Genomic DNA, 26,986 nt, shown 5'->3' with positions numbered 1-26,986 from the left:
AACTTAGGACTTTGGGTTATTGCAGTGTTTACTTCAATCAGAAAGAGAGACATCTTTAATGTCCTTCACAGTTGCTGAAGACTCCTTAACAATAAGAATTTTCCCAACTACGCGCTGATAAGTTTCAAAGAAGCATCCCTTACTGGAGGAACTTTTCAACAAATAAACCTTTCTGAAGCTCAGCCATATTCGAGGAGAATGCCACCCAGCTTTCTCATACTCATTCTATCCTTATTCTGAAGTATGATATTACGTCTTAACTTTAAAGAAAATCACTCATGCGGATATAGAAGAAGAAGAAGAAAAAGGAGAAGGAAAACCAGGGAAATAAGGGCTCTAAAGGATGAGCACGCTTTTCCAGTTTGGCATCAGCCCAAAAAACTGTTGAAACTCAAGGGAAAAAAGGACCAGTTAATTCTAAGAAGGAATTCGCAACAAGATTTGGTAAATAAAACTGACAAGAAAGAAGACATTAGCAGAAATACTTAATTAAATGTTTTGTTTTCTTTTTAATTACCCCAGAATGTAGGCCAACAAGTTGGAGATAAATCAAATTCTAAATATGATTTACAAAATTATAAGTGACAATTAAGAAACAATAAAGTATGATTCGTCATAATTTACGTTCATAAAATTTAGTTTTATCTTTGTGTAGATAGGAGATGAAAATTAATTAAAATTGTATAATTAAATTAGTCAACTTTGAAGTTGCAAAATACAACTTCTGTCGTACGTTAATAATAAAACTGCAACTCTGTTAAAGTGCCCTGGTTTAAGCTGGTTTGTATGATATAATGTTACTGTATTCTATTCAAGTTTAATTTAATTTGATTTCTAAAAGACCCAATTAGCTAATGAGGAGTAGTTCTGTTTTTGTCGGGTGATGGCCACAGAAGAAGACTCATGGAAAAAAGTTTTGGTGCTTAACTTATATCTTAAGGGTATCTGGAGATAATGAGCTCAGAGATGTAAACGAGAAGCTGGGAATTCAGAGTTTTCAAATATATTTAAATTTATTATAAAAAAAAAAAAAAACTCAAGATAAATGGAGTTAAAAATGGACCAGTTAGGGCACTTATGGGCGCGACTGTCGTAAACTACAATAAAAGGATTAGTCGACGTCATTGTGTATAACTTTGGATTAATCCAGAAAGAACTGAAGCCAGAGCAATCATACTACATAAGTAATCCATTATGGTCATTCTGTCAGTTTGTCTGTCCTAGTTTACTTTAAAAACTTGGGTTCTTTTTTTTTTTTTTAATCTGTGGACATTGTTGGCAGGAGCTTAACAGTCAGCTTCCGGTCAGTGCTCTTTGGAGCATTGAACTTTTAAGACCATGTTAACCATTGTTGGAAGACAACCTTCCAAGAAGTTAGACTTCTCTGAAAGGGAAATAATTACGAGAAAGTCTGGAGGGTCTTTAAGAAGTGTTACTTCCGGACAAATGAATTTAAGAGAGAAACGGGGTTAAGCTAGATGAACGCCTGAGTGTAGGGTATTCACGAGGAACAGTTTACTGTTGGAAAATATCGTATGATCTTTACTCCGAATCTGCCGTGTCCAAGGCTACCACTATCACACTATATCGTAAAGTAGCCAGGCTCCAGAGATGAAAACAAAGAGATCAATTAGACCAACGCTCTACAGACAAATTTGACCTCATCTTTGGTTATGAGCTCCATTTTTGTCTTTTTCACAAAAATCAGTGTGATTGTTACAGAAAGAAAGGCACGATTTGGGGTTAACTCCTCCAGGGTCAAACGATGAGATTTAGGATATCTCTGGCCATTACCCAGATTCAATCCTCTTTGGTACAACAACAAGAGCTTAAGACTAGTTTTTCCACCACTCTTGTGGGGGGGGGGGCACTAACAAGGCAATGTTCGATCATGGCAATCCAAGTACTTGGTACACCTTTCTATTTCAAGAACAGGTGAAAAATTTTGCCTTAGCCAGCTCACGTTTGAAGATGTGCAGCATATACTGGGATGGTATTTAAGGTGTACTTACTAATCTCGTCGTCAGCCAGCCAGGAAGTCGGCTCTTGCCCTGTTACATTCCGTCAGCGACCTTACATACAGGGGTTTTCCCCCACTTTTTCAAGATCATAGCTCTACTTTCTCTACATTTCATTCATAACTGGCCAATCAAACAGAGCTTATTTAACCTCTGACGTCAATTTTAAATTACTTTGTATAAAAAATAAAAATGTAAGTAACATTAAAAATAGATTCCTGCGTATAATAAATTAAGTTTTTTCATACCAATTTTAAAAAATCGCTGACTGTTATTTATTTCTGGCAAGAGAGGGAAGCTCCTGGTTTTTCAGGGAAGAGAAATGAAAAATGTACAGCAGAGCAAATAATCGTGGTTACAGGTAAAACCTTAAAAGAAGAAACTGGCTTTCCGCCTACGTACCACAGTATAAATAGAACTCTTATCATATTGAAAAATATCAGTCGAAAATACCGTTAAAATGGAAAATTAAAGATAAAAAAAGCAATAATAGAAGAGGTGGAGCACTTTTAATTGGCGTTAAAGGAAAAACGAAAAGGAAAAGCTTTTTTCTGGGAAACATCCTTAGGCATAAAGGGATAAAAGTGAAAATTAATTAGTATATATTTTTTAAGATAAAAAGGTATTATTAATCTTTATTTAGGGCGCATCAAGATCTGAGATCAGAATAAAATATTTTCCCAGTCTCGAAAATCTATCCTTCATATTTATTAAAGTTCTTTGTTATTTTGTTTCAAAAAGATAAATCAAGATCAAAGAAAAGGTAAATCCGTTAACAGCTGAAATCTGTAGGCACGAACCCAAGCAACGACTTTCATTCAACTCAACTTGTGAAGCATGTACTGTGCCTTCAAAGGTGCCTCTTCAAATACAGAGAGCAGTTGATAACCTCCTGGCTAACCTGGCTTGCGAGTCTGAGGAGGCACCTTTGAAGACACAGTTCATGCTGCAAAAGTGCATTATTTGATAAATTAAGGAATAAGATTGATCCTTTACATGAAAGATATTGTTCACTTAAATATGTGGCAGGAGGTTTCCAATTTTTTTGGTAATATAAACGCAACTCTCCCAAAATTACCAAATAATTATTAAACCTTCTTGTTTGTAACAGATGTCAAATTAATTTTTAGCCATTTTGTGTATGTTTGAGAACATCTAAAGCTCTTAACATTTGATTTTTCTTAGAAAAATCACTCGGAAAACGACTTATTTCCCGATATTAAGAAAAATACTAGCTTTACGGCCTTGACAATACTTTCAGGAGAAAGGGGATGAAAAAATACATAAAAATGACCTATCGCGTGCTCTTCTTTCTCTTTGATAACAAGTTCTGTAAAATCAAGTCACATATTCTGAAACTAGAGGTGACGGACAACAAATTTTTCCTCTACCATTTTTCGCTCAGAACAACCGTTTAAGCATGAAATGCATTTGAGCCGTCTTAAAATGAACACCCTGTATATACATATACAGGGTGACCAAAGTTATATGCTCCACCCACTTTTTTTTGTAACGGCGGGAAATTTCGAAAAAATAAAAAACACGTATTTAATCATTTTTAGTATAGTTTATTTTCAGTGATTGACCCATTTTTTTAAACCCCTGTATCTCGAGATACAGCATCCAACATTTTTATAGTATTTGAGCTCCTAAAAAAACAAAAACAAAAATTTTGAAATCGGTTAGGTTTTTCAAAAGTTATGGTAATTTAAAATATCAAAAACAAATTTCAGTTTATTGTCAAAATTGCGCTATTTTTTTTAAAGAATCTGTTCAAACTGGGCACAATCAACGGATAGACAAGCCAAAACCCTGGACTCCCACGCTTTGCTTGTAGCAGCACTTATGTGGCGAAGTCAAGATTTAGGCAGGCTAGAGTTATTCGACGTTTCAGGCCATCGACTGAAGCCATGGGATTAAGGTTACTGTACACTTTATTTTTTAGATATCCCCACAAAAAATAGTGCCAGCACCTAGGTCTGATAATGATCACGTAAGGGCCGAATGAGTTTTCTTGAAAATTTAGATTAATATTATTTTTCCAGCATCCGGAGGAAGATTGAGGATGTTAGGAGAATAACTTATGCTTCGAAATGGTGTAAATTTGTAGAAAATTTATCTGTCTTTCTAACCGTGTCATCAGAATCGAATTCGAACTAAAACTTTCTGAGTAATAACATTTTTATTGGAAAAAAGTAATGATTTTAGAAAAAAACTTTAAAGTGACGTCACTCAAGAACAGAGGAAAATATGAAGTTGGCCAATACGTCATCGAACTCCACTTTAGATGTACTACACACAGTAGGCCTATGGACAATACTTACTGGTTCACCCTGTATATCTATATAATATATATGTTAGGGGTACACACTAAGGAAACAATCAGGTAAAGGGGTACACTAATAAAAAAAGATTGGGAACCGCTGATCTAATCAAATTGTATCACTAATACTGTAAAGATGCGTTCGATCGGCTGCGAACAATCTAGCGCTAGTCTACACTGGCGGATGTGAAACAGCGTAGGGTCTTGAAAATGGTCTTTCAGAACCTAAATTCATGCTTGTTGGTAAGGGTTGTAAATATAATCATATTTACCAACTTAACTTTACATGTAATGTTAATCCATGTAATGTGTGAGATGACCGACTTCCCCGGTTGTCGTCGACCAGGAGGCAGTCTTTAATGTAATAAAGACTATTATTATTATTAATAGCAATAATAATAATAAAGGGAAGGAGGGAAGGGGCGGAGGTCCCGGGTTCGAATCCAGCTGCTGGCCCTTAGATTTTCTCTTCCTAGGAGCTTCTTGCAGCTCACTGTACGGTGATGGACAGTGTTGTCTGTAACGAGAGAACACTGTCCGAAGGCCGGTAGTGCACTGAAAAAAGCTCTGGGCGCCAATAACCTTAGTTGTTGACGCGCCTCAAATAATAATAACCTAAAAAAGACCAAAGCAACAAACAAGATCTACAGTTTTATCAATAATAATATTTATAATGATACTGTTTCTGTAATAAAATAATAAATAAAATAAAATAGAAGTATAAAATGGAATAAAGACATTTTGATGATGTACATATACGTTGTTCTGTTTAAACAAAAAAGAATAAAAAGATAGAAGAGGGAGTACAATGAAGGATCACGCCAAGTTTGTCAAAAAATTAATCCTTAAAAAACAAAAAAATAGTTTAAAAAATATAGAATAAAAGAAGAGAAAAGTGGCACGTGTGAGAATAAATGGAAAAGGGCTAAAGCGTTCAATTAATCAACAGTTAGCAACATTCTCTCTTGAATATATGCATTTCTCTCTCAGTATATTCATAACAACAACAAAAAAAATGTTAAATTTTTCATGTACTCTTTGTTGGTACACGTGTTGTCAGGATTAATGAATGCACGTGTTATTTCTTTTGGAATAAAAAATGGAAAAAACTCACAGTTAAACTAATTTGTCTCAAAAACTGTTGAATGCTCATCCATCTTTAATATTATTAATCACTTTGAATGAATTATAGATAAGGTTGTCTTAGCCACAGCAATGCTTACGCAGCAACGGCCTGCTACAAATACCGACTAAAGTCAATTATTAGAACGAAGGACAAGAACCCGACTAACAATAGCATATTGTGGTTTTAAGAAGTGAGGTAATGCCTATTTTATAAGGCAGGCTTTACGTCCAACTACCAAATTAGGGCTCCTTAACGAAAGCGACTAGCAAACATACTTTACTATAAAACCCTCATATTAACCATTAAATAAAAGACAAGGCCTAGACTAGTACCGCAATACAACTTAGCTTTGCGGGTCTAGCCTATAACCGCTCGGCCATCGTGGTTACATTAACTGAGGCAGATTGTTGCCCCAGTAACTTACTGTTAAAAGTAAAATGTTCTCCTTTGAATGGTACACATTTTTTCTCCCATTATTTCTATTGATTTAGACCAGGGGTCGCCAAACGTTTTTGATCGTGGACCCCCAAATAATTTTTCGAAATCTCCATAGATCCCCATAAAAGTAATTTTCAGTTAATTAAAAATGAAACTATCCATTAGGTACTGTGTCTGTACCGTTATTTTATGATTTTAAACATTTATTTAAGTAATTTAATAAAGTATTGTAGATTAGATCGCTTCGATAAAGAAATTACGCGTGGTTAGGAGATGAGAATTGCCAAGACAAGAAGTTGGAGAGCATTGTGTATCAATAGTTTTATGAAAAATATCTTAATGTTGAAATTTAAATACCCTAATATTTGTTAAATAATAAGTAATTATAAATAAGTAAAGTAACTACAGGTATTGCTTCTCAATTAATGAGATGAGTGTGCCTGGTGTTTCTTTGCAAGGTTCGCTATATTGGGTTCGAAATTGTTTTTCCTTCGACCCCCTGGCTCAGATGGACACCTACTTTTGTTAAATAGACCCCTGGGGGTCTATATAGACCACTTTGGCGACCTCTGATTTAGACTTTAACCTCTAGACCAAAAAAGTGCATCTATTTTATGATATAACACCATAAAGCATAGATCAGGAAAGCATCTTGGATAATTAGTTACCTTACAGTGGAAAAACTTTTTAATTTAATGGGTTACTGCGACCCATTTGGTCATACGGCATCGAAGTATGGGGATCGACTAAGCGTTCCAACTCACTACGCCTCCAGGCATTACAGTCAAAAATACTTCGATAACTTCTTAACGCTCCGTTCTATGTATCTAACCTCACTATCCATAATGACCTCAAAATTCCTTTCATTACAGGTTCTTGCTAACACTCGTTTCTTCAAATTTCATTCCTCTACAGCAGCTCATCCTAAACCTCTCATAGAACACCTATCTTCCTCCACATTACCAGGTAATCCTCTAAGGAGATTGAAGAGAAGATAGCCTCGTGATCTTCTCTTATCTTAAGCTCGTTACTGGAGTGGCACCACTGGGTGCCTTCTCCACTCATGATTTCCTTTTATTTCTTTTCTCTTTCACCGTATTTGCTTGTTGCAACAACTGTTGCAGTGGTAAATTGCAATAAAAGATTAAAAAAAAAAAAAATTTTAACGGAAAATTTAAATAAGTAGAAAATTTTTCAATTTTAAGTAGAAATACAGGGAAAATTATTTTAAATTGTTTTTTTTAAACGAACTCAACATCAAAGGAAACCAATAGACAAAGTTCTAACAAACCAGATAGTAAAACCTGAATATACAAGATAATAAACGGTAGAAAATAAACATAATCCAAAATAAACTTTATCTTTTATTTATGGGCGAAAGTGTGAAGAAAACCAAACAGAAAATAGTAATAAATTTCTGTTGTTAAGGAAAGGGACCAAAAGTGAGCGAGTAATCAAGTTTAACGATAAGCTAATCAGAAAAAACGTAAGGCAATAAAGTCAGCTCGATTTAAACTCTATCCAAAATAAACTTAGCATACATGTTAAGCCTAAATATAGCAAAAGGAAGTGATAAAAAGATCCAGTTTACGGCAAACAAGTAATTAATGTTTACTTAACTAGATCAGATGCTGTGAAATCTTCATTTAGCGTAGTTTGATTCTGAATCGTTATGCAAAACTATATTGTATGGGCCTAGAAGGTTGGAACTACATTCTACCGTCTTCACAAACTGCTAAATAAACCCCCCCCCCCCCCCCACCGCACGAATACTAAATAGATTTCATTCATATTTCTCCCCTGAGATGTAGGAGAGATGAGCCACAAGGCAAAAAAAAAAAAAGTAAGTGAAGTCGAATTCTCTGCATCAAACTGATTATAATCTTACCACAGTGGTGATTGATGAATGGTCTGGGAATCGATCACAGAACGATTTTATCCAACACAATGGACCGAACCACATTTACAATTCTAAATATTGCTGAACATTACAGTTCTATTTAAGTTAAAATAATTAAATAGCCAAAATCATACATTATATAAAATATTCATAGTGGTATTGACAGCCAGGCGGTAGATTGGATAATCAAAGTGAGAGGAGAAATACTGTATCTGAATAGATAAAACTATAGCTATAAAACTGTGTTCTTTGTGCAATAAAAGGGATAATGAAGATGTGTACCATTTCGTCTGTATTTGCCCTGTACTAAGAGAGTTTCGCCTACGGTACTTTGGTAAAGGAAAATTATTTTATGCTGAATTTCTGGGGTATCTTATCGGCAAAGACTGGCGCGCATTGATCAATTACTGTAAATCAGCGTGGAATTACAGATATGAGCTCATTGAAGAATTTAATAATACCTGATTATGTCAGAGCATTGAACTTGATTATGATATAAATTGCATAGTATTGATTGTGCCCAGTTTGTCTGTGTATTTAGTTTATATTCCTTGATTGGTTTCTATTTTAGAATATATTAATACCAGTCTTGTCATTCTCATTTCTCAATATTGCTCATATCATAATTTATAATTGTCTTGCAGTTTCATCAGCAAGGGTTTTAGTTTTTTTTTTTTTTTTTTTTTTTTTTTAATGTACGAGGGTCGTTTGAAAAAGGTGCAAAGTCAGAGAGATAGCACCACTGGCGCGTATCGAGGTTATGTTTAGTTAGTAGCATCTCTTGGAAGAACACACACCAAGTTTCAGCCAGATCGGTCTATTTCTTTGTGTTTGGCATTCGTTTGAATCGAGGAAGTCGAGTGATTTTCAAAAAATGGACGAAAAAGAATTTCGTGTGATGATTAAACACTACTTTATGAAAGGCAAAACGACTCCGGAGACTAAAGAGAAGCTTGTTAAACATTATGGTGACTCTGCACCTTCGATTAGAACAGTTTATAAGTGGTTTCAAAATTTTCGGAGTGGCCATATGGGCACAAGTGACGCTGAACGTTCTGGACGCCCTGTTGAGGTTACTACTCCAGAAATCATTGATAAAATCCATGATATGGTGATGGATGACAGAAGAGTGAAGGTGCGTGAGATTGCTAGTGCTGTGGGCATCTCGAATGAACGGGTACATAATATTTTGCATCAACATTTAGACATGACAAAGCTATCCGCAAGATGGGTGCCGCGATTGCTCACGCTTGACCAAAAACGAAATCGTGTGAAGTGTTGCAAGGACGGTTTGCAGCTGTTCCAGAAGAATCCGCAGGACTTTAAGCGTCGTTTCGTCACTGTGGATGAAACATGGATACATCACTACACTCCTGAGACCAAAGAACAATCTAAACAATGGATTACCAAGTGGGAATCTGCGCCAAAAAAGGCGAAGACCGTTCCTTCGGCCGGAAAGATTATGGCGACTGTCTTTTGGGATTCGCAAGGAATAAGCCTCATCGACTATCTGGAAAAGGGTAAAACTATTACAGGTGCATATTATTCATCGTTATTGGACCGTTTGAAAACCGAGCTACAAGAAAAACGCCCACGATTGGCCCACAAAAAAGTCCTTTTCCATCACGACAACGCACCAGCTCACACCTCAGCAGTTGTGGTCGCAAAATTAATGGAAATAGGGTTCCAACTCGTTTCACATCCCCCCTATTCTCCAGACTTGGCTCCCTCAGACTACTATTTGTTCCCCAATATGAAGAAATGGCTGGCGGGAAAAATATTTTATTCAAACGAAGAGGTGATTGCAGAAACGAATGGCTATTTTTCAGACTTGGACAAATTCTATTATTCGGAGGGGATCAACAAACTAGAGCAGCGTTGGACGAAGTGTATCCTAAAAGGAGACTACGTTGAAAAATAAAAAAGGTTTACCCCCAAAAAATTAAGTAGTTTTTATTTTTGCACGGACTTTTCAAACGACCCTCGTATACATCTATTTAATAGTGTATTAGAATTTGAATAATGGCAACTCCTCGGACGGTCCATGAGACCACGAGTAAGCCGGTTGAAATATTTTATTTATAACTTATGTAAATTGAAAAAATTATTTTCTTCAATAAACTAATTTATTATTATATTATTGCTGAACAAAATAATAGGGGGGGGGGGGGTGATTGGAGAAGGATTACGTGATTTTAATTTCGGTTAAGCTATAAGGATAGCAGGAATATAGAGTACTGATCCATCCATTGGTTGAAGTTTGTATGTAAATAGTTGTATATAGTAGAGGGATGAATGTGTGAAGCGAACGTATTTATAAGTAAGAATGGAGAGTGAGTGATATTCTAGTGATAAGCACCTAGACGATGATGCTGGCTGTATGGCAGAAGCCAATGCCCAAAATATAAAAAAAATAAAAAAAAAAAATAAATAATAATAATAATAGGCTAGATAGGCTTTGTTCTAATGAACAGACGAGGTGAAACGGTTTCAAGGGAACAAAATGTTCGCTCAGAAGAAAAAGTTGGAATCGGTGTCGACACCAGCGTAAGCTTCAACAAAAAAAACCGACGAATAAAGCTTCAACTAACCGAAGAAATAAGAAGCAGATTATTCAGGTACAGGATAGGTTACCGTAACTACTATTGTGGGTAATGGAGCCGTGTAGGTACGGGAAGGAAGCAAAGGAAAAGCGTCATTTCCGCTGAAAACCAAAAAATAGAAAATCATTGCATGATCGCCATGTCTGATTAGCAGCTTGTTAGGATCATCTTTTTAATAAAAAAAATAAATAATAAACAAGGTACTTGAGAATGAACCCAAAAATTTTTGCCTATAAAAACTAAGTAAACCATAATAGATAAGTATAATAAAGTTACTATACTGGACTATAAACATGAAGGAAAACTATGATACAACGAGAGATCATATAGCCTGAGATTACAACAGCCGGACCATCAACTTTACTTTTATGAATCTCCCCTCTTTAGACGAGTACGTACCTACAATATCCATCCTTGCAAAAGCGTAGGTTATTAATAAATTCTAGAAATACTTAGAAAGAATAATAACCGCTTGGGCGGAAGTTCTCTTCCGAGCATAAAGGGAAGTAATGAATGATCGTAAAGTTTCTAGTTTGATGGCAGGAACACAATATGTCTCAGTGCTTCACCTGAGCAAAGATATTCCCAGGAGAAGGAGATGGAGGAAACAAGCACTCATATAATGAGATATACTACAAAAGAGAATGAGCTGCTCTTTCTGCAACAAAAGGTTAGCCGAGCAAAAGTAGAGAAATGTTCAATAAATATATGGTAATAAATAATAATAATATTAATTTATTTACCATAAAAGATGAATACAATAGGGAGGGGCGAAATTACAGCGTAGAAATCCGTCGGCCGCAAATCAGAAGGCATTTGTAGTTCACTAACAATAAGAACCAACCAATAATAGTGCTGTTTTTGACGATCAACCCTTATACAACTGCCCTACCGGTCACTTAAATGGGTCCTTTCGGGGGTGTTACATCCTAAGGGGCGCTTCTGCTTCCAGTGGGTCTTGCACATCAAACCAGCTGGAGTAGTGGACATCTCCTTCTTGTGCTTGCATGGAGGGTGTTTACAGTTCTTAAAAATCCCCTACTACAGGTCAGTTTTAATAAGAAGCTATAGAAGTCTAGGTCAAGGCGAAGGCTAGGTGATTAAATATAAAATCTTTCTTTTTTGTGAAAATGTGGCCCGGCTCAGGCTCAGTGCTGGATATCGTTATTTTTTTTAATTCATCATAGCATGCGCGTTTATTATCACAGTGACCCGGAAGTATATCCACCATCAGAGGTAAATCAATCAGTTTAATGTGGAGACGTCATACTACAACTGCTGATGGTGGATGTAAGCTGGACACCGGTCAGGAATGCAATAAGCATGCGCGCTAAGAACGGATAAAATCAACGATGGTACAGAAATGGTTTTCTGGCTTTATTAGCATTAATCATCATTTGTTCTTTGACTTTAATTACTCCATTACATCCTACGATTCACGATTCAGTTTAAGTTTGAAAATAAGCGATATATTCACCACTGGATCTTTTTATGTAGCGATTTTTTTTTAATTTTTCCAATTCAAATATCGATCAATACTTCTACAAATTTTTTAATATTTGTCTCAATTTTTTTTTTGTTTTAAATTTAAAAAAATAATAAAAATTAAAGTGCAGATTTTACACTTAGTGGATCTGTTAGGTGGAGCTGGAGCCAGAGCCACCCTAGGGCGCTTCGTCCTGCTCCCTGGAAGAATCTACAAAAAATACCGTCCTAACCTGGGAATACTTGACTAATTTTCCCCAAATAAAACCTCAAATAAAAAAAATGAGTCACAAAGATGGTGAGTTTAGTTGATATAACTACTCTAGTTTGTCTATTTTAGATTATTTTTCTCTGTTTTAAATTCTTTTTGTGGAAAACATTTTTTTGATTCAATTCAATTTTTAGAAAGCAAGCGATGAGCAGTTTGATTCAATTCAATTTTTAGAAAGCAAGCGATGAGCAGTTTGATTCAATTCAATTTTTAGAAAGCAAGCGATGATGGGCATTTTGATTTAATTTAATTTTTAGAAAGCAAGCGATGAGCAGTTTGATTCAATTTAATTTTTAGAAAGCAAGCGATGAGCAGTTTGATTCAATTTAATTTCTAGAAAGCAAGCGATGATGAGCGGTTTGATGCAATTTAATTTTTAGAAAGCAAGCGATGAGCAGTTTGATTCAATTTAATTTCTAGAAAGCAAGCGATGAGCAGTTTGATGCAATTTAATTTTTAGAAGCAAGCGATGAGCAGTTTGATTCAATTTAATTTTTAGAAAGCAAGCGATGATGGGCATTTTGATTTAATTTAATTTTTAGAAAGCAAGCGATGATGGGCAGTTTGATGCAATTTAATTTTTAGAAAGCAAGCGATGAGCAGTTTGATTCAATTTAATTTCTAGAAAGCAAGCGATGATGAGCGGTTTGATGCAATTTAATTTTTAGAAAGCAAGCGATGAGCAGTTTGATTCAATTTAATTTCTAGAAAGCAAGCGATGATGGGCAGTTTGATGCAATTTAATTTTTAGAAGCAAGCGATGATGAGCGGTTTGATGCAATTTAATTTTTAGAACGCAAGCGATGATGGCCATTTTTTTTGGTTAAAAATGCTCTAGATAATTCAAAGCTTTCGCTTTGCGCTAAGTAGAGAGCGTAAGCGTATTAACTGTTCGCTGTATTTTTAGAAATTAACTATTTTTTTTATAACATAAGTTTATTTTCCTTTATTTTTCCTTTGAATGAAGGAAGAAACTGTACTATATAATCTCCTTAACAAAAACTTACAGTTTAAAAAGTTAAGTATAAGGGTTGATTAAACGCCAAAAGGTACACAAATCAGCAAGTACCCAACATTTCATTCAAGCTTAGTTGATATAATTTAAGTAATTTTGCTGCATTAACTTTTCCTTCACATTTTTTAGAATTTATTAGATGTCACAGACCCTTATGCTGGCCAGTTCGTTCATAATATTATTTGGTTATAATTATGATAAAATGTATATTATATCTTCGTTTTTAAATAGGTACTTTATTTTAACTCTATTCCAAATAATTATTATTCTTCTGATTTATCTTTAATATGCCCTTTATTCTGAAGTTGTCACATCTTATACATGCATGTTAAAGTAGAAAAAGACAAAGTTAGAGTCGGCTACTGTTTAAATTTGAATCACGGAGGATTTAAAACAATATTTCAGACTTGAATTCGTCTAACCGAAATATTCGTGAGCACAAATAACACACAGTTAATAACAAGTAGATTATTCAACAATTATTCATTTCTCAATTGTAATTTAATTTTACTTACAGTAAAATACTGGAATAATTATCTGTCCTAAAAGTATGCAATACTTATTTATTTTATATTACATAACATATTATAACATTGTGAGAAGAACAGCTACATTGAGAGTGTGATTGAAGAAAACTATATTATTTTCTATAAAGCCAGATAATTATTACCTATTATTATAAACGTTTGACTACTACATAAAGTAACAATTACTTTAATCGAAGAATGAACTTAAACAGACGATTTTTATTAAAAATAAAATAATCGAAATCATTGATGTATGTTGGTGTAAGCATTTTTTTAAAAAAGTTTTTAAATTTTGTAGCCTCGTAATTTTTTTTATTTTTTATAACGTTTTCTTTTTAACCTGTAATTAATAGTTTGATTATTATAGATTAATAGATATTACAGTCAATCTACAGTGCTACTTCAACAAATTTTTTGTAGATGAAAATGGCCAGCATAAGGTTCTGTGACATCTAATAAATTCTAAAAAATGTGAAGGAAAAGTTAATGCAGCAAAATTACTTAAATTATATCAACTAAGCTTGAATGAAATGTTGGGTACTTGCTGATTTGTGTACCTTTTGGCGTTTAATCAACCCTTATACTTAACTTTTTAAACTGTAAGTTTTTGTTAAGGAGATTTTTGTACCTTTTGGATAGATTTTCATTTTTGTCTATTTTGCTAAGTTACATATCTGCTTTACTGTTTTTTTTAAATTTGGAATAAGCAATTCTAACATTATAACCTGATAAGGTGTTAAGTAGGAACCGTAACTACCACTGGAGAGATCTTTTTAAAGAATGATTATAGTTGCGGTCCCCAAACCATCCTCAATAACAATTTTTTTGAGAAAGCCTTTTTATATAAAATAGGAAGGTATTTGTACGTAAAAAGCAAATTTAAACTGCGATTTCAGACCTTCCTTTTAAGAGGAGTAAGAAAAATAAACGGGCGATTACAGTACTTCTCCCTAAAAGGCAAAGAGGCAAAGATTTTGAATCGAACGACAATTCATTAATGTAAATAGGTTCACCCAATGATAATTTTAACGATTTCAGTACTTCCTCTTAGTAGGTGTAAGAGCATGATGGCACTTCACAGCCATGTAGAGGAGCTTTAATCACTTCTTCGTGCTAAATTTTATCAAAATCGGACAAAGCGTTATAGAAATATTGGTAATAATAGTTTTAGAAACGGCCTTACTTGGGTGGGGCAAACTCCCCTCCATATGAGGCGTAGCGACGAGACTTTTAAAGTGCAAATCTGTACAAAATTTCGATTCGAATGACACTTCATTCATGAAAATCAGTTCACTTGTCGATAATTTGAAACGATTGCTATACTTCCCCTTAACTAGTGTAAGAGCAGATCGCCGCTTTAATGTTACGTAGGGGAGCCCTAACTCTATCATCCTACCAAATTTTATCAAAATCGGGCTATGATTTACAGAGTAATTAGTAATAATAATTTTGAAGGGGGCCTTACATTAAGGGGGCTAACTCCTCTCTAATTCGGTGTACAGCGTCGAGACCCCCAAAAGGCACATCTACATAAAATTCCGAATTGAATGTCACCTCATTCATGAAAATCGGTTCTCGCGTTTAGGCGCTACGTAGTTTACAAAAAAGGTAACAACAACAACAAGAAGAAGAAGAAGAACAACAACAATTTCTGAAAATGCCGTTTTTGCTCATTTTCGGCAACTTTTTTCTCAAAATCTATTAGGTCTGGGGGGTTGCAAAAAAATTACAGTTATAAAGGAGGGTTTGCCCTATATTTTAAAGAAAATTTGGGAATTTTATCTTTTATAGAAAAAGAGAAAAAAATTGTCAAAGTTGGGTGTTTTTTAACGTTACGCTTTTTCGTGCACTTTTTGACGATCAATCCTTATACAACTGTCCTACCGGACAGTTTTAATTTGGTAAACGTTTATTGTGGGTGGCAGGCCAATCGATTGGTTTATTGTGGTTTTATTTTTGTTATTATACTCTGCTAGCAAAGATTCGGTCACCATTTTGAATATGCTTAGATTATGTTGAATAATAGTTTAAACTGTATTGTATTTTACAATTTTTTGTTTAAATTTTCTTTGTCTATAATTATAGCTTTTGAAAATCATAAAAAAATTAATGATTAAATTTTTCCTAAGCCTACACCACAACAAAACAAAGTACAAATCGTACTGAAGAGAAAAGGGAAAAGTCGACAGTTTTCACATTCTTATATGATTATTTTTGAAGAAAAATTGTTGAATCAAAATAGAACAGAATTCCTAAACGACATGAACAAGAAAATTACATTGAATATTTTATCAGTACCAGAGAATAGTGTTAAAACCGCAAAATTCATTCATGGGTACTAGAAAAATAAAAACCCACCCACTTTCAGTGATTAAAAAGAAAAACAACTTTAATATGAGCTTAAAATAGCTCTCAAATGTCATACAATTGAAATCTAGACGATTAAATTTTAAATTTTTCCAAGAGCGGTACAGTACTAGTGAAATTAATACTGTATATTCAATTTTGTACTAAAATGGTATGACTAGTGGTTTAGTAATTACATCTTTGATTGTGCTCACTGATTAACCTCTGGCTATTTAGTAACATTATAAGGTTTTTGAAGAAAAGCTGATATAGTGCATTAACAAAAAGAGACTAACGGTTATATGTTTGACCCGCAAAGCTAAGATGTATTGCGGCACTAGTCTAGACCTTGCATTTTATTTAATATATTAATATGAGGAATTTATAGTAAAGTATGTTAGGCGGTTATAGGCTAGACCCGCAAAGCTAAGATGTATTGCGGCACTAGTCTAGACCTTGCATTTTATTTAATGTGTTAATATGAGGAATTTATAGTAAAGTGTGTTTGGTGGTTATAGGCTAGACCCGCAAAGCTAAGATGTATTGCGGTACTAGTCTAGGGCTTGCATTTCATTTAATGTGTTAATATGAGGAATTTACAGTAAAGTATGTTTGCTCTGTTTGCCTCCGTCCACTACACCTAATTCGGTAGTTGGACGTAAAGCCTGCCTAAAAAAAGTAGGCATTTACTTTACCTTTTTTTTTTGGCTTACAAAACAAGTAGAAAGCTTTAAATATATGGGTCTTAGCACTGACATGAAAATTGTTGCATCAAATAAGGAGACGACAGATGAGGTTATCAGGATGTTTAACGTTTATCAAGATGCAAAGTGATGACAAAAAATTTGCTGTACAGAAAAACAAAAACAAAACAAAAAAATTGTAACCCATTCTTCAGGAAATTCAATAAGACCAAGGGAACTTGTGATGGTCACGAGATAAATCAAGAATTCATGCTGTAGAGGTGAAGTATTTTAAGAAAAGGCTGGGTTAGCAAGTGTAATGTTTGACTAAAACGTTGTGAAAGTCAGATTCTCTACACAAAAAAGTAATGAATCAATATTTTCTGGCAGTGGATAGAAAATCTGATACCTGTCAGGAAGGAAGTACGCATTTTCAACAAAGAAGCATGTCACAATCCTGGTCTATGATCAGTTCCCATATTTTTGTATTTCCGGTACGGCTAGAATCAAGGGAACCTTTTTTGGCTCCGCCCTCTAGGAAGAACACCTGTTTCGGGGACACTATCCGAGACGAAGCTATCCGAGAACGGCAGTCCTAGCCAGCTCCAAATAAGACTAGCCTTATGTGAGACTCAAATAGGATCGTTCTCCGGAGAGAAATCTGGGGTCATGTATTAGGAAAACTTAGACCAAGGAAAGCTGAGGAATAAAGCTTCCTCTCTAACATTAAAATAAACGGAAACCAACAATCTTCTTTAACGAAAAAAAATAATAAAACGGAAATAAACCTCGCTCTAAAGTACTTATTAATTTTAAGTACCAACTTAAAATTAATAAAGGTCAAACTACAAACCAAATAATCTTTAACCTTCACAAGAAATGTTTGTGGAAGCAGGAGCTCAAAGTAAATACATCGTTACTGACGAAGAGCGGTGCACGATAGACATGTTACGACAAGTAGCTGCACTCACGGAGTATTGCAGCACCACTAGTCAGTTAGAGGCTCCTCTAGTTTATAGTTGTCATAAAATATAGCCAACTAGTTGAGTCTATGCCACATCGAGCAGATATTTAGGATACCAGCATCATTTTCGTGGTGGGGGGGATTCAGGTTTTTATTGATCTTTACGATAAGCTGGATCATAAATGAGAAAAAACAAGTATTAAATAGCTGAAATGCAGTTTATTTTCTTCGACTGATAATAAAAGAGAAAAAATTATTGAGTAGTTCACAGACTGACAAACTATTGAGTTCGACCTGACAGGAAATCAATTGTAGAATAAGTGTAAGTGCAGGTGAAGATAGAATGAGCACTCTTCAGGGCGAGCGAAGAGGTTTTTTAACAATAAGTGATGGCGGCGAGGAAGTACTTATAGTGGAAAGAAAAGAAAAACTATAACATCAGTAGACTGGAAAAACTGCTACGAGAAAAACATAATAGATCCATTGTTTCTATCAAGATTTTATAGTCAGCTTTTCTTGGGACTTATTGCGGTTGAAGTTTTTTCTGCTAAAACATAATGTTTTAAAATGTTATCCAGCATTCCAACATCTTCGTTTCTATATCCGATCTCAAATTCCTTCTTTCATGAGATTTCAAGTATCTCAAGCAATACGAGGGTCGTTTGAAAAGTCCGTGCAAAGTCAGAGAGATAGCACCACTGGCGCGAATCGAGGTTATGTTTAGTTAGTAGCATCTCTTGGAAGAACACACACCAAGTTTCAGCCAGATCGGTCTATTTCTTTGTGTTTGGCATTCGTTTGAATCGAGGAAGTCGAGTGATTTTCAAAAATGGACGAAAAAGAATTTCGTGTGTTGATTAAACACTACTTTATGAAAGGCAAAACGCCTCAGGAGACTAAAGAGAAGCTTGATAAACATTATGGTGACTCTGCACCTTCGATTAGAACAGTTTATAAGTGGTTTCAAAATTTTCGGAGTGGCCATATGGGCACAAGTGACGCTGAACGTTCTGGACGCCTGTTGAGGTTACTACTCCAGAAATCATAGATAAAATCCATGATATGGTGATGGATGACAGAAGAGTGAAGGTGCGTGAGATTGCTAGTGCTGTGGGCATCTCGAATGAACGGGTACATAATATTTTGCATCAACATTTGGACATGACAAAGCTATCCGCAAGATGGGTGCCGCGATTGCTCACGCTTGACCAAAAACGAAATCGTGTGAAGTGTTGCAAGGACGGTTTGCAGCTGTTCCAGAAGAATCCGCAGGACTTTAAGCGTCGTTTCGTCACTGTAGATGAAACATGGATACATCACTACACTCCTGAGACCAAAGAACAATCTAAACAATGGGTTACCAAGGGGGAATCTGCGCCAAAAAAGGCGAAGACCGTTCCTTCGGCCGGAAAGATTATGGCGACTGTCTTTTGGGATTCGCAAGGAATAATCCTCATCGACTATCTGGAAAAGGGTAAAACTATTACAGGTGCATATTATTCATCGTTATTGGACGGTTTGAAAACCGAGCTGCAAGAAAAACGCCCACGATTGGCCCACTAAAAAGTCCTTTTCCATCACGACAACGCACCAGCTCACACCTCAGCAGTTGTGGTCGCAAAATTAATGGAAATAGGGTTCCAACTCGTTTCACATTCCCCCTATTCTCCAGACTTGGCTCCCTCGGACTACTATTTGTTCCCCAATATGAAGAAATGGCTGGCGGGAAAAAGATTTTATTCAAACGAGGAGGTGATTGCAGAAACGAATGGCTATTTTTCAGACATGGACAAATCCTATTATTCGAAAGGGATCAACAAACTAGAGCAGCGTTGGACGAAGTGTATAAGCCTAAAAGGAGACTATGTTGAAAAATAAAAAAGGTTTACCCCAAAAAATAAGTAGTTTTTATTTTTGCACGGACTTTTCAAACGACCCTCGTAGTTCTCACAGATTTGATCTCGAAAAGACCGGGCTGTGATGTCTGTCCAGTATAGTTTTCAACTCTTATCACAGCCTTTCTAAAATTCCTCAATTTTCCTTAACTTATTGTATCCGGAATAGTTCGGCGAAGGCAACGAAGAATATCAACAGCATTTGTTTTTACACTACGATCAGCTAAAATCATTCTGAACTATCTTTGATTGTTTTGCGGGTTTACATATTTAACTGTTGTTCATTATTTTTGGTGACTGATTCATAGTTTCAATAGAATGTACAAATAATTGCCATTTCAGTCGTGATACATTTATTCTGCCGAGCTTTCGACCTAGGGACTAGGTCCATCTTCAGGGCTAGTTTACAAAGTAATATTTTTACATCACAGGGTTGGTGTGTCTTCTGTTCATGGACAAATGACCTAGTCCCTAGGTCGAAAGCTCGGCAGAATAAATGTATCACGACTGAAATGGCAATTAATTTTTCATCCTATCATATTCAACTTTTTTAAAGCTTTTGAATGAAATATTTACTGAATACCCGTGTATTGGGGAGCTAGCAAAAGTCCTGCTCTTATTAAAAATGCGCCATCTTTTTTTTTTTTTTTTTTTTTGTACTTAACCTATGATTATATTTAGTGGGGAAATGGCTAATTGGGGAGCTAGCAAAAGTCCTGCTCTTATTAAAAATGCGCCATCTTTTTTTTTTTTTTTTTTTTGTACTTAACCTATGATTATATTTAGTGGGGAAATGGCTAATTGGGGAGCTAGCAAAAGTCCTGCTCTTATTAAAAATGCGCCATTTTTTTTTTTTTTTTTTTTGTACTTAACCTATGATTATATTTAGTGGGGAAATGGCTAATTGGGGAGCTAGCAAAAGTCCTGCTCTTATTAAAAATGCGCCATCTTTTTTTTTTTTTTTTTTTTGTACTTAACCTATGATTATATTAAAACTGTCCGGTAGGACAGTTGTATAAGGGTTGACCATCAAAAACTGCACGAAAAAGCGTAACGTTGAAAAACACCCAACTTTGACAATTTTTTTCTCTTTTTCTATAAAAGATAAAATTCCCAAATTTTCTTTAAATCTTACTCCAAACCCTCCTTCATAACTGTAATTTTTTTGCAACCACCCAGATCTAATAGGTTTCGAGAAAAAAGTTGCCGAAAATGAGCAAAAACCGCTTTTTCAAAAAATGTTCTTGTTCTTGTTCTTCTTCTTGTTGTTCTTGTTGTTCTTGTTGTTACCTTTTTTGTAAACAACGTAGCGCCTAAACGCGTGAACCGATTTTCATGAATGAGGTGTCATTGGATTCGGAATTTTATGTAGATGTGCCTTTTGGGGGTCTCGATCCTGTACATCGAATGGGAGAGGAGTTAGCCCCCTTAATGTAAGGCCCCCTCCAAAATTATTATTACTAATTACTCTGTAAATCTTGGCCCGATTTTGATAAAATTTGGTAGGATGATAGGGTTAGGGCTCCCCTACGTAACATTAAAGCGGCGATCAGCTCTTACACTTGTTAAGGGGAAGTATAGCAATCGTTTCAAATTATCGACACGTGAACCGACCGAAGTGTCATTCGAATCGAAATTTTGTACAGATTTGCACTTTAAAAGTCTCGACGCCGTGCCTCATAAGGAGGGGAGTTCGCCCCACCCAAATAAGGCCCTTTCTAAAACTATTATTACCAATATTTCTATAACGCTTAGTAAGATTTTGATAAAATTCAGCTCGAATAAGTGGTTAAAGCTCCTCTACGTTGCTGATGCTCTTGCACCTACTAAGAGGAAGTACTGCAATCGTTTAAATAATCAATGAGTGAACCGATTTAAATCAATGAATTGTCGTTCGATTAAAAAATCTTTGCCTTTTAGGGAGAAGTACTGCAATCGTAGTTTATTTTTCTTACTCCTCTTAAAAGGAAGTACTGAAATCGCAGTTTAATTTTGATATTCACGTACAAATACCTTCCTACGCTTTTTCAAAAACATTGTTATTGGGGATGGTTTGGGGGACCGCAACTATAATCATTCTTTAAAAAGATCTCTCCAGTGGTAGTTACGGTTCCGACTTAACACCTTATCAGGTTATAATTATAGAATTGCTTATTCCAAATTTTAAAAAAATCTGTAAAGCAGATATGTAACTTTGTAAAATAGACAAAAAGGAAAATCTATCCAAAAGGTACAAAAATCTCCTTAACAAAAACTTACAGTTTAAAATGTTAAGTATAAGGGTTGATTAAACGCCAAAAGGTACACAAATCAGTAAGTGCCCAACATTTCATTAATACTTCATTAATATTTAAGTAATTCTACTGCATTAATTTTCATTAATAAGTTATTTTTTAGAATTTATTAGATGTCACAGACCCTTATGCTGGCCACTTCATTTATAATATTTTTTTGTTATAATTATGATAAATCACATAAATATGTACATGCATGTTAAAGTAGAAAAATACAAAGTTAGAGTCGGCTACTGTCTTGAATTCGTCTTACCGAAATATTCGTGAGCACAAATAACACACAGTTATAACAAGTAGATTATTCAACAACAATTATTGATTTCTCGATTGTAATTTAATTTAGTCCCCCTAATTTTACTTATAGTAAAATACTGGAATAATTAGCTGTCCTAAAAATATGCATATCTTATTTACTTTATATTACATATATACAACATTGTGGGATGAATACCTAGATTGAGAATGTAATTGAAGAAAACTATGTTACTTGCGATAAAGCCAGATAATTATTATAAACGTTTGACTACTTCATAAAATAACAATTACTTTAATCGAAGAATGAACTTAAACCGACGATTTTTGAAAATCATTGATGTATGTTGGTGAAGTTTCTTTTAAAAGAAAGTTTTGAATTTTTTAGCCTCATAATTTTTTTTTATTTTTTGTAACGTTTTTCTTTTTAACCTGTAATTAATAGTTTCATTATTATAGATAACTAGATATTACAGTCAATCTACAGTGCTACTTGAACATATATTTTGTAGACGAAAATGGCCAGCATAAGGGTCTGTGACATCTAATAAATTCTAAAAAATAACTTATTAATGAAAATTAATGCAGTAGAATTACTTAAATATTAATGAAGTATTAATGAAATGTTGGGTACTTACTGATTTGTGTACCTTTTGGCGTTTAATCAACCCTTATACTTAACATTTTAAACTGTAAGTTTTTGTTAAGGAGATTTAGTGGGGAAATGGCTAATTATAAATTACCACACACCGATATCAAGGGTATAATTGCAAAAGCAGCACTACAAAAATGGCAGACAGATTACAATAATGGTGATAAAGGTAGATTCTATAAAACTATGGCAGATCAGTTACCTAGACAACCATGGTTTAAGGGAACTGTCACTAATAAATGGGTTGTTACGACAATAAGCAGGCTGAGAGCGAACCACGCGGTATGCGGATCGTATCTACACAGGATCAACAAAAGGTCCTCTCCTCTTTGCGTAGATTGCAATGAGGAGGAAGATTTCAAACATGTAATAATGATATGTCCACGTTATGTGGTAGAAAGGAAACGAATGTTTGACGATATATACAGGTATTTAGATGCATCATTTCGCTACGAAGACATTATATTCTCCACCAACAGTTATGTGCTTAAGTCGATAGCAGAGCTAGCAATGAAATATGAATGTATTTAGAAGCTATAGCCGAATTAGAATGAATGGAACAAAATGCTTAGAGAAGGATTACGTGATTTTAATTTTGGTTAAGCGAGAAGGATGGCAGGAGCACAGAGTGCTGCTCCATCCATTAGCAGTAGTTTATGTAAATAGCGGTATATAGTAGAATGATGAATGTGTGAAGCGAATGTATTTGTAGGTAAGAATGGAGAGTGAGTGATATTCTAGTGATAAGCACCTAGACGATGCTGGCTGTATGGCGGAAGCCAATGCCAAAAAAAGAAAACAAAAAAAAAAAAAAATTTCTATTTTTGTTGGCCAAATGGAAATTGACCACAAGGCCAATAAGGAAATTTTGGACTATTTTCTGTATTTGGACTATTTACTGTACAATTAATTTAATTTTTTGACAGGGTAGAAGATTATTTAACTGCATAAATGTCATTATTATAGCGTCAAGACTGCACTAACTATTTACGAGTTAGTGATGCAACTTAAACGGCTGTTATCTGCCATTAAAATTTATTACTGCACTAGCTAACCACAATTTTTTTTTGTTTGTAAACAGAATTTATTGCTTAAATCTGATGAGAATTTAGATTGTAGAGGATGTTATTTAAAACTTCTGTATTTATTTATTTCTTAAAATATAGCTCTGTTAAAAAAAGAGAAGAAGATAATTTATGGGCTAAGATTACGAAAAATAAATGAATGAAATAAGTAAATTTCTCTTGGGAAGAAGAAAAGTGAGTAAAAATTATTTAAAGAGTCTTCATGATGGTTATATAGTATATACATGGAAGAAGAGTAATACAGCATCTCTGGTGGACAAATATGTCGGGCTTTGCGCTTATTTACTGCCCGGCTTTGCAAACTAGGTCATTGCACTATGAGTATAGAGCGAACAAAATATGCAAAGTGTGCTACTTATCAACTTGTTTTTTTTTTTGTTTTTTTAAATTGAAGCTTTTTTCCCCTAACATGGTGGAAATCTACAGGATTTTCTCTTACTACGTAATTAAATTTTCTTGAATCTTTCAAAATACCACCAAAAAAAAATACATGGTTTATTTTAATATTAATCAAGTTCACTGTAGTAAAATGATGCTGGTGAAGGAAGCTTGACGTCTGCTTCCAAACAAATAGAATAAAATTAATTTTCTCTGAGAAAGAAAAATCAAAATGAGAGACTGACACAAGATAAGCACAAAAAAAACAAAGAAAAACCCCATAAGCGAATGCACAGAAAATTAAGGAAAATTGGAACACTTTTCTTTTTCTTTTTTTGGGTTGAAGCGAGGAATGTTTTGTGGGGGTTTTCACAAATCTTTTTTTTGAAAAGTTTTTATAAATAAACTGTTCCTTGTAGAAAACCATTTTCTTTTATGAGTCCAAAATACGATAAACAAAAGAACCGCTAAGATGACTTGAAAAAATCAATGGTGGTACAAAGTTGAAACCAGAAATTTCGCTCTGAAAACCAGTTCACGCATCAGCCTATCCAAAATAATTATAAAAGAAAATGTTTTTGAGATCTACCGTGGGTGCTGCACCCATCTCAAACGGTTCTGGAGACTTAGGAAGGCAACTGGACGTCCGCCACACTGTTTTGGATGATTCAAAGCGCATTGAGAAGGTGGGGTGAACAAAAAAATGCAATTTCTAATAATAACAAGGGATTAACTAAGTAATTAGCACTGGATTCCCACGCGCAGATCCTGGGTACTAGAATCCATCTACCGGCTCTTAGGATCATTCTGGTTCAGTGTCCGGCAATGCACTGAAGAAAACTCGGGGTGTATTTGACCTTAAATTTAAATAAATGGAAAAATAAATAGATATAACAATAATTTGAAAGAGTTTTGTTGAATTGACAAAAAATAGAAACACGTACAAGACAAGGCTGAGACCCTAAAACACTTCTCAAAAGTCAAAAATCTTAAATGTAAATGGTTCAGGTATAAAATTTATAAACCCTAAAAAAAGAGAAGAAGAAATATCTTCGGTACCTTGCGAACAGACAAACCTACCTTATATTTCCTAGTATATCCGGTAAAGGAAGATGCCAAACCGTTAGATAGAAGGAGAAATGAGGCATGGACGGTTAAGCAGGACGTTTATGACAAGGACTTTTTACCACTTCCTTCATCATCAAGGTCTAAGTACAATCCATTCTTTACCGGAAACTTGCCACACAAATCCTTTAATCGCTTCCCCTGTTTCCTGTTGGAGAGGAAAATAAGAAATATCTATCTTTCACCGGATCTTTCATTCCTCACGTTCTTCTATTTTTTTCAATACTTAGAGCTTTACTTTTATCGATCAAAAATACAATATATTTGTTCAATAAAAATTGGTATGTAAAAAAAGAAGCTTTCTGAAGACTCACACGATCTTTAAAACTGTCTTTAAAACGATAAATTTCTTTAAAAATAGCTGACCACTAAAAGAAAATCTACTCAGTAATGTATGGGGAGCTCTCATATTTTTCAAATTTCTAATCCCGGTTGCGTATTTTATCTGAGCTAAATAAAAATAAAAAAAAATCATCCAAGCGAAGTTTGTGTTAAAAAGATTATTTGTCAATACAGAGAAAGGAAACCAGCATCTTCACAAGAGGAGATGGCAAATAAAAGAGGTGAACTATGTGGAAGAACACAATGATCAACGAGAGTGGTTTGTAATCTTAAGTCTTCAAGATGGACATGAAGTATGGACATTGAATGCTCTTCATGTTCGCGGCAATTGATGGCGACTCACTGAACACATTTAGTTCTGCTCCATTACTTAAATAAATGCCTCATCATAAATATAACTGTATTGTTTATATTATTTATATATATATATATATATATATATATATATATATTTTTAAATATATATATATATATATATATATATTTTTAAATATATTTTTCTATTAAAAGATATTAAGATATGTAACTAGATAGTGCAGAGTGCCATAGAAGCATTATTAGTGTAATCTTTGTACCAAGCTAATGAATCAATCCCCTGAAGAATCCGAAAACGATTTAAATGGGAGGCAGAGAACATGTGGGCTATATGAATATAGCATCAACTACATTAGCCAGCGGACTTACTTTTTTCAATAAAATTTAGACTCATTATTTTTTTTTTTAATTTAAATTAAAGAATAAACACACACTCAAAATTGTTTAGAAACCACATTTGCAGAATCAGGAGGGCTAAAAATAAATATTTTTTGAAGGGAAGGGATTAGCTATGAGGTTAGCATACTGGACTCCCACGCGGAGGTCCCGGGTTCGAATCCAGCAGCTGACCCTTAGATTTTTCTCTTCCTAGGAGCTTCTTACAGCTCACTGTCCGGTGATGGACAGTGTTGTCTGTAACGAGAGAACACTGTCCGGAGGCCGGCAGTGCACTGAAAAAAGCTCCGGGCGCCAATAACCTTAGATGTTGACGCGCCTTAAATCATAAAAAAAAAAAAAAATATTTTTGAGATGAGAAGACGAAATGGCGTAGATTGCAATATTTCCCTCTTTATAATTTTGAAAACAACTCGCATAAAATTTATTTCGGTCCTGAATTCAAAACAAATACATTGTTATATTGTTAAAATAAAGCTGTTATCTTTACAGCTGATTGCCTTATTATTCATTCTAGCAAAAAACAAAGCAAGGGGGAGTCTGTAAATAAAAT

The 26,986-nt window shown here is 34.6% G+C and overlaps 2 protein-coding genes across 8 annotated transcripts in view; one reads left to right on the top strand and one right to left on the bottom strand.

The window, feature by feature from the left end:
- Positions 1-26,986, bottom strand: part of LOC141453470 (uncharacterized) — a 337,574-nt gene that overhangs the window by 92,875 nt on the left and 217,713 nt on the right. The window lies entirely within an intron of this gene.
- Positions 1-26,986, top strand: part of LOC141453471 (uncharacterized) — a 291,215-nt gene that overhangs the window by 55,710 nt on the left and 208,519 nt on the right. For 2 of the 4 annotated variants that reach the window (XM_074126767.1, XM_074126769.1), the window contains exon 3: positions 12,050-12,191. The exons of the other annotated variants lie outside the window; for them this stretch is intronic. In XM_074126767.1, the coding sequence (XP_073982868.1) occupies positions 12,176-12,191 (16 nt within the window). In that variant the 5' untranslated portion in view covers positions 12,050-12,175. The remainder of the gene's footprint in view (positions 1-12,049; positions 12,192-26,986) is intronic. 4 annotated transcript variants of the gene reach the window in all.

The sequence above is a fragment of the Rhodnius prolixus genome, unplaced genomic scaffold (genome assembly GCF_049639745.1).
Source record: "Rhodnius prolixus isolate KJV_2025 unplaced genomic scaffold, Rpr scaffold_3, whole genome shotgun sequence".
Classification (NCBI taxonomy): domain Eukaryota; kingdom Metazoa; phylum Arthropoda; class Insecta; order Hemiptera; family Reduviidae; genus Rhodnius; species Rhodnius prolixus.
Note: the sequence above shows the minus strand (reverse complement) of the source record. Positions and strands in the feature narration are given on the sequence as shown.